Source organism: Penaeus chinensis, chromosome 3 (assembly GCF_019202785.1).
Source record: "Penaeus chinensis breed Huanghai No. 1 chromosome 3, ASM1920278v2, whole genome shotgun sequence".
Lineage (NCBI taxonomy): Eukaryota > Metazoa > Arthropoda > Malacostraca > Decapoda > Penaeidae > Penaeus > Penaeus chinensis.
The window spans coordinates 18945095-18952884 of NC_061821.1; the positions used below are offsets into that span (position 1 = coordinate 18945095).

Here is a 7790-nt window from a genome sequence, read left to right on the forward strand (position 1 = left end):
TCTTCCCTTCCCTCAGTGGCAAAAAAACGGATTGTTGTGTAAGTTTGAAAGGGACACTTCTGTTAGCAAAAAATAATAAACATTTCCCCTCTTTTAATGCGCCGAGTGGGCAGGGAAGAGTAAAAGATGAGAGAGAGAGGAGAATATTGAGAGAAGAAGAGAGAAGAGGGAAAAAATAAGAGGGAAGGAGAGACAAGAGGGAGAGAGGGGGGGGGTAGAGAGAAAAGAGAGAGGAGAGAGAGAGAGAGAGGGGAGAGAGAGAGAGAGAGAGAGAGAGAAAGAGAATAGGTAGGAGAGACAGAGAGTGAGATGAGAGAGAGAGGGGAGAGAGAGGGGAAGAAAGAGAAGAGAGGGGAGAGAGAGGGGAGAGAGAGAGAGAAGAGAGGAGAGGAGAGTAGAGACGAAGAGAGAGAAAAGAGGGGAGAGAAGAGAGAGAGAGAGACAGAGAGAAAAGAAGACAGCGGACAGAGAGGGGTTTAAAACATGAAAGAACAGGACAGACAGACAGACAGACAGACAGACAGACAGACAGACAACGACAGCCCAAGACAGACAGACAACGACAGACAGCACGACAGACAGACAGACACAGACAGACGACAGACAGACGACGGGACAGACAAGACAGACAGGACAGACAGACAGGACAAAACAGACAGACAGACAGAAAGACGAACAGAGAGGGGAGAGAAGATGGAGAGTACTAAATTTTACGACTTGTGTACGTTTATAGAGTATTTTACAGAGTGTGAAAAAAGTATTATAAACAGACAGACAAAAGTGATGCCACATTATGATAAGCATTGCAATAGATATAGACAAACGGATAAAATATATGTTTCAGTAGACAGAAGGAGAGAGGAGAGAGAGAGGGAGGGAGGGAAAGAAAAGAAGAGAAACCAAGAGAAGGTTAAGGGGGGAAGGAGGGAAAGAGAGAAAGAGTAGAGAGAGAGGAAGAGAGAGAGGAGAGAGGAGAGAGAGAGAGGAGAGAGAAGAGAGCGAAAACAGAGAGAGAGAGAGAAGAGAGAGAGAGAGAGGAGAAAGAGGAGAGGGGAGAGGAGAGAGAGAGGAGAGGAGAGAACGAGGGGAGAAAGAGAGAGGGGAGAGATGAGAGGGAAAGAGAAAGAGGAGAGAGAAGAGAGAGAGAGAGAGAGAGAAGAAGAGAGGAGAGTAGAGGAGAAGAGGGGAAGGAGGGGAAGAGGAGAAGAAATGGAGAGAGGAGAAAAAAGAGAATAATAAAAGAGTATAACTTAAAGGAAAAACAGCCTTCCCCCTAAGTCAAAACACATACAAAAACACACAACACAATCAACAACTCTAAAAGGCAGCGGCCCGGTTGATTCCTTCTTAACCTCCGTCGCGCTTGCCCCCTCCGTCGCGCCCTGGTCCTCCTCCGTCAGCCCCCTGGTCCTTCCTCCGTCAGCGCCCTGGTCCTCCTCCGTCAGCCCCCTGGTCCTCCTCCGTCAGCCTGGCTCCTCCGTCAGCGCCTGTCCCCCTCCGTCAGCGCGGTCCTCTCAGTCAGCGCCCCCTGGTCCCTCCGTCAGGGGCCTGGTCCTCCCCCGTAGGGGCCTTGGTTTTTTTTTTTTTTTCCTCCGTCAGCCCCTGGTCCTCCTCCGTCAGGCCCGGTCCTCCTCCGTCAGCCCCCTGGTCCTCCTCCGTCAGCCCCCTGGTCCTCCTCCGTCAGCGCCTGGTCCTCCCTCCCTCGCGCCCTGGTTCTCCTCCGTCAGCGCCTGGTCCCCCTCCGTCAGCCCCCGGTCCTCCTCCGTCAGCGCCTGGGCCCCCTCCGTCAGCCCCCTGGTCCTCCTCCGGTTTAGCCCCCTGGTTTCCCCCTCCGTCAGCCCCCTGGTCCCACTCCCTCAGGGCCCCCTGGTTCCTCCTCCGTCAGGCCTGGTTCTCCTTTCCGCTCAGCGCCCTGGTCCTCCTCCGTCAGCCCCTGGTCCCCCTCCCTTAAACCCTGGGTCCTCCTCCGTCAGCGGCAGGTTGATTCCTTCTTAACCCTCCGTCAGCGCCTTGCTCCTCCTCAGCCCCCTGGTTCCTCTCCGTCAGCCCCCTGGTCCTCCTCCCTCAAACGCTGGTCCTCCCTCCTTTGCGCCTGGTCCTCCTCCGTCAGCGCCTGGTCCTCCTCCGTCAGCGCCTGGTCCTCCTCCGTCAGCGCCTGGTCCTCCTGGTCCTCCTCCTCCGTCAGCACCTGGTCCTCCTCCGTCAGCGCCTGGTCCTCCTCCGTCAGCCCCCTGGTCCTCCTCCGTCAGCCCCCTGGTCCTCCTCCGTCAGCCCCCTGGTCCTCCTCCGTCAGCCCCCTGGTCCTCCTCCTCCGTCAGCACCTGGTCCTCCTCCGTCAGCCCCCTGGTCCTCCTCCGTCAGCCCCCTGGTCCTCCTCCGTCAGCCCCCTGGTCCTCCTCCTCCGTCAGCACCTGGTCCTCCTCCGTCAGCGCCCTGGTCCTCCTCCGTCAGCCCCCTGGTCCTCCTCCGTCAGCCCCCTGGTCCTCCTCCGTCAGCCCCCTGGTCCTCCTCCGTCAGCCCCCTGGTCCTCCTCCGTCAGCCCCCTGGTCCTCCTCCGTCAGCGCCTGGTCCCTCCTCCGTCAGCGCCCTGGTCCTCCTCCGTCAGCGCCTGTCCTCCTCCGTCAGCCCCCTGGTCCTCCTCCGTCAGCCCCCTGGTCCTCCTCCGTCAGCCCCCTGGTCCCTCCTCCGTCAGCCCCCTGGTCCTCCTCCGTCAGCCCCCTGGTCCTCCTCCGTCAGCCCCCTGGTCCTCCTCCGTCAGCCCCCTGGTCCTTCACTCCGTCAGCCCCCTGGTCCTCCACCCGTCAGCCCCTGGTCCTCCTCCGTCAGCCCCTGGTCCTCCTCCGTCAGCCCCCTGGTCCTCACTCCGTCAGCCCCTGGTCCTCCTCCGTCTGCCCCCTGGTCCTCCTCCGTCAGCCCCCTGGTCCTCCTCCGTCAGCCCTGGTCCTCCTCCGTCAGCCCCCTGGTCCTCCTCCGTCAGCGCCTGGTCCTCCTCCGTCAGCGCCCTGGTCCTCCTCCGCCGCGCCCTGAGTCCTCCTCCGTCAGCGCCTGGTCCTCCTCCGTCAGCGCCTGGTCCTCCTCCGTCAGCGCCTGGTCTCCTGGTCTCTCTCCCGTCAGCGCCTGGTCCTCCTCCGTCAGCGCCCTGGTCCTCCTCCGTCAGCGCCCTGGTCCTCCTCCGTCAGCCCCCTGGTCCTCCTCCGTCAGCCCCCTGGTCCTCCTCCGTCAGCCCCCTGGTCCTCCTCCGTCAGCGCCTGGTCCTCCTCCGTCAGCGCCTTGTCCTCCTCCGTCAGCCCCCTGGTCCTCCTCCGTCAGCCCCCTGGTCCTCCTCCGTCAGCGCCTGGTCCTCCTCCGTCAGCGCCCTGGTCCTCCTCCGTCAGCCCCTGGTCCTCCTCCGTCAGCGCCCTGGTCCTCCTCCGTCAGCGCCCTGGTCCTCCTCCGTCAGCGCCCTGGTCCTCCTCCGTCAGCCCCTGGTCCTCCTCCGTCAGCCCCCTGGTCCTCCTCCGTCAGCCCCTGGTCCTCCTCCGTCAGCGCCTGGTCCTCCTCCGTCAGCCCCCTGGTCCTCCTCCGTCAGCGCCTGGTCCTCCTCCGTCAGCCCCCTGGTCCTCCTCCGTCAGCGCCTGGTCCTCCTCCGTCAGCCCCCTGGTCCTCCTCCGTCAGCGCCCTGGTCCTCCTCCGTCAGCCCCCTGGTCCTCCTCCGTCAGCCCCTGGTCCTCCTCCGTCAGCCCCCTGGTCCTCCTCCGTCAGCCCCCTGGTCCTCCTCCGTCAGCGCCCTGGTCCTCCTCCGTCAGCCCCCTGGTCCTCCTCCGTCAGCGCCTGGTCCTCCTCCGTCAGCGCCTGGTCCTCCTCCGTCAGCGCCCTGGTCCTCCTCCGTCAGCCCCCTGGTCCTCCTCCGTCAGCCCCTGGTCCTCCTCCGTCAGCCCCCTGGTCCTCCTCCGTCAGCCCCCTGGTCCTCCTCCGTCAGCGCCCTGGTCCTCCTCCGTCAGCCCCCTGGTCCTCCTCCGTCAGCGCCTGGTCCTCCTCCGTCAGCGCCCTGGTCCTCCTCCGTCAGCCCCTGGTCCTCCTCCGTCAGCCCCCTGGTCCTCCTCCGTCAGCCCCTGGTCCTCCTCCGTCAGGCCCCTGGGCCTCCCTCCGTCAGCACCCTGGTCTCCTCCGTCAGCGCCCTCCGTCAACGCCATGGTCCTCCTCCGTCAGCCCCTGGTCCTCCCTCAGCGCCTGGTCCTCCCCGCAGGCTGGTCCTCCCCGTCAGGGGCCTTGGGTTTTCCCCGCAGCGCCTTGTCCTCCTCCCTCGTCAGCGCCCTGGTCCTCCTCCGTCAGCGCTCCCTGGTCTCCTCCGATCAGCGCCCTGGTTCTCCCTCCGTAGCGCCTTGTCCTCCTCCGTCAGTTTGACCCTGGCTCCTCCGTCTCTCCCGGTCCTCCCCGTCAGCTTACCTGGTCCTCCTCCGTCGCCCCTGGTTCTCCTCCGGATCAGCCCCCTGGTCCTCCTCCGGAGACCGAGCCTGGACCTCCTCCCGTCAGCCCCTGGTCCTCCTCCGTCAGCGCCTGGTCCCCTCCTCCGTCAGCCCCCTGTTTCCCCCCGTCAGGCCCCCTGGTCCTCCTCCGTCAGCGCCCTGGTCCTCCTCGCGTTCAGCCCCGGTCCACTCCCTCCTCCCTTCTCTACTTATCTATAAATGTACCCATCTGTATACCTATCTATCTATCCATTCACCTATCTATCTATTCAACAACCTTTCTATCTATCTATCTATCTATCTATCTATCCCCCCCATACATTCTCTCGGACGACACAAACAATCAAACAAACAAACTTACAAACAAACAAACACACAGAGAATAAAGATTGCTTTACTCGCCTCAGTAAAAAAAAAAAACTTTTTTTTTACCTGATATTCTGTTTCATTTCAACCGCTCCACATACGATCCACCGGCGGTCCTCTGATCCACATTACGTATATTTTTTTTTTTTTTTTTTTTACTTGCCTTCCATTCATATTTCCACTTCACTTTCCACATGTATAGAACGACGCTGTTTTGTCCACATGAATGATATTCCACATGAGTTCCAAATGCGTCTTTTTTATCCACGTGGATTTTTCTTATCCACATGCGTAATTTTCACATACATCCCACCCACGTCCCTCTTATCCACATGTGCCCTTTTCCGCATGTGTTCCTCCTACGTTTGTATTCATCCACATAACATCATTTTCCACACGCATTCCTCTCATCCACATGTGCAATTTTCCACATTCGCAATTTTCCACTTACATCCCACCCACGTCCCTCTTATCCACATGTGCCCTTTTCCGCTGTGTTCCTCCTACGTTTGTTAGTACATCACATTAACATCATTTTCACACGCATGCGCTATGATCCGACATGTTGCCAATTGTGTCCACATTCGCAATCTTCCACTTACATTCCACCCACGTCCCTCTCATCCACCTAACGCAACTTTCCACACGCATTCCTCTCGCCCTCACACGTAACACGCTCATAAGCGCTCATTAATAATTCGGCTTAACGAGGAACGTTATTTTCAACGGTGATGCGCGGTTCGAGAGTGAGGTTCAGATTACTAGATTTTTCTCTCTTTTTGATCGTAATATTCTGTCTGTCTGTTTTGTATCTCTTTCTCTCTCTCTGCTCTTCTTCGCTCTCATTTACTGTCTCCGCCTCCCCTCAACCGTCTCTCCTCCTTCCTCGACTCTAATTAGTTTTGTTTGTATCACGCACTCTCTCTTTTTCCTTTGCCTCTCCTCTTCTGCTGGAGATGAGATTTGATCTCGAGCACTGAGGACTGTCTCATCGATGCTCCGCTGCTCGTACGCTCAGAGCTCGACCCTACTCCCCCCGCCCCACCCGCACCCGCCTCGCACGCCATGATCGTAGCCAGTATATTGTACCGCCTTCTCCCTCTCCATGCTCCTAATTTTCTCCCTGCTTCCCTGTCTACTGCCTCTTGAGTACCCGCCTCTCACTGACTGCCCTCTCTCTCTCCCGTTAGACTCGCGTCTGACTGAGTCATTAGCCGACGTGATGGGGTGCGAGATGCTCCACTGTTGACGGACGTCTAGGGCCTACTGAGACCGACCTCTGTATCGACGCTCGTGAGCGAGTAGATCTGGACCGGCTCCCGCTTCCCTCTCTCTGCTCCCTTGACTGAGATACCCCTGAGCTGACCGCTCGGCCGAGTCTACGCGGCTCTCCGATCTGCCCGTCGTGAGAGCTCCTCGCTCGTACTGTGGACTCTCTCTGATCCTACCTGAGCTCTCCCTCTGCTGTCTCGCTAGGAGACTTCGCACGATGAGAGGACGGGAACACATGATCGTTGTCTGGGGATCGCCTGTGAGGGCTCGACTCTCGACCAATGTAGCCTTGCTGACCGGCTGCATCAATCTGGGATTTGGGGGGATTCGAGGAGTAGAACACCCTCGGAGTCCTCCAGATTACATGTACTGCCTACTCCCTCGCTTTTCCCCGTATTTTCCTGCCCTCTCTGCTGCATGAGCCGTCTAGACGCATGACTGGAGTGCTTACGCGAGACGACCGTCCTTTCTGCGAGTCTCTCGCCTGCTTCCTCAATCCGAGAGAGAGAGATGCTCGAGCACCGAGTGCTCCGCCGACTGGCTCACCTCTCAACTCCCTCAGTGTGACGTATCTCTGCACGAGTACTCCCTGAGTACGCGATCGAGCAATGACCACGATCCTGACGTACTCCGTCGATCGGTTGACGGTGTGCTATGTGGTGCTACATCGACGAAGAGAGATCTGACGCACTCGTGGCAAGTAGCTTCTTCGACCTATCTCCGTGAGGACTCCTAGTCGCTGACGAGACGTGATGAGACTGATGGGAGGCACATCTCCCTTCTGACCGCCGACGACGACGAGAAGAGTGAGATGTGAGAGGAGTGAGATTCGGAGCAAACGATAGCGTATAGACCGGGCTGGCGAGGACAAGAGGAGACGGAAGAGCAAGCCAGAGAGAAGCTGAGCACTGGGGAGGGTGGACCGCTGAGGAGAGGAGGGGAAACCAGAGACGGGAAATACCGAAGGGGGAGGATGACGAGTCAGATCGGAGCAGTAGTAGATCGGAGGTGAAGAGACAGACGGGGGTGGGGGAGAGAGAGGAGCAGGCCTCCAGGCGCCCGCCCGAGTAGAATTGCCAGAGAGATGGGGAGAGGAGAGAGAGGGAGGAGAGAGATAGGCCGAGGAGGGGAGAGAGGGGAGGGAGAGAGAGGAGAGGGCGGAGAGAAGCGGATGACGGAGAGCTACGAGGAGGGAAGGGAAGGGACGAGGACAGAGCAGGAGCCCGGTGATGTGAGGAGGAGAGGAGGGGAGGTAGGGAGCAGAGGAGAGGGGAGTGAGGAAGAGGACGCAGGAGTTAGCAGAGAGATAGGGGAGGGAGTGAGAGGAGTTGGGAGAGACATAGAGAGAGAGGAGAGGGAGAGGAGAGGAGCGAGACACGACGGAGAGAGGGGGGTTCAGACGAAGAAGAGGAGACGGAGTGACGAGAGCAGAACAGAGGAAACGGATATAGCGGATCGGACGCGCCTGAGGAGAGAGCGGAGACGGAGACAGGAGACGGAGAGGCAAGAGGAAGGTGGAACGTAGAGAGGGGAAATGGCTGGGAAGGGGGAGGAGATGGGAGCGCCCGATGAGGCGAAGGAAGCGCGGCAGAGAGAGGATGAGCGAGCGGAAGGAGAGAGAGCGAGATGCGAAGCGAAGGGAGAGAGAGAGCAGGAACAACAGGAGACGATACTGAGGAGTCTGATGACGTATGACGACTGGGGCGA

At 59.2% G+C, this 7790-nt stretch overlaps 1 protein-coding gene across 1 annotated transcript; it reads left to right on the forward strand.

Annotated features, from left to right (window-relative positions):
* Positions 1-693: 693 nt before the first annotated feature.
* LOC125040717 (proline-rich protein 36-like) lies at positions 694-5960 on the forward strand. The gene is made up of 6 exons (XM_047635414.1): positions 694-721; positions 1861-2041; positions 4089-4284; positions 4379-4528; positions 5328-5479; positions 5786-5960. Exons 1-6 carry the CDS (start codon positions 694-696, stop codon positions 5958-5960), a joined length of 882 nt encoding a protein of 293 aa, XP_047491370.1.
* The last annotated feature ends 1830 nt before the right edge of the window (positions 5961-7790 follow it).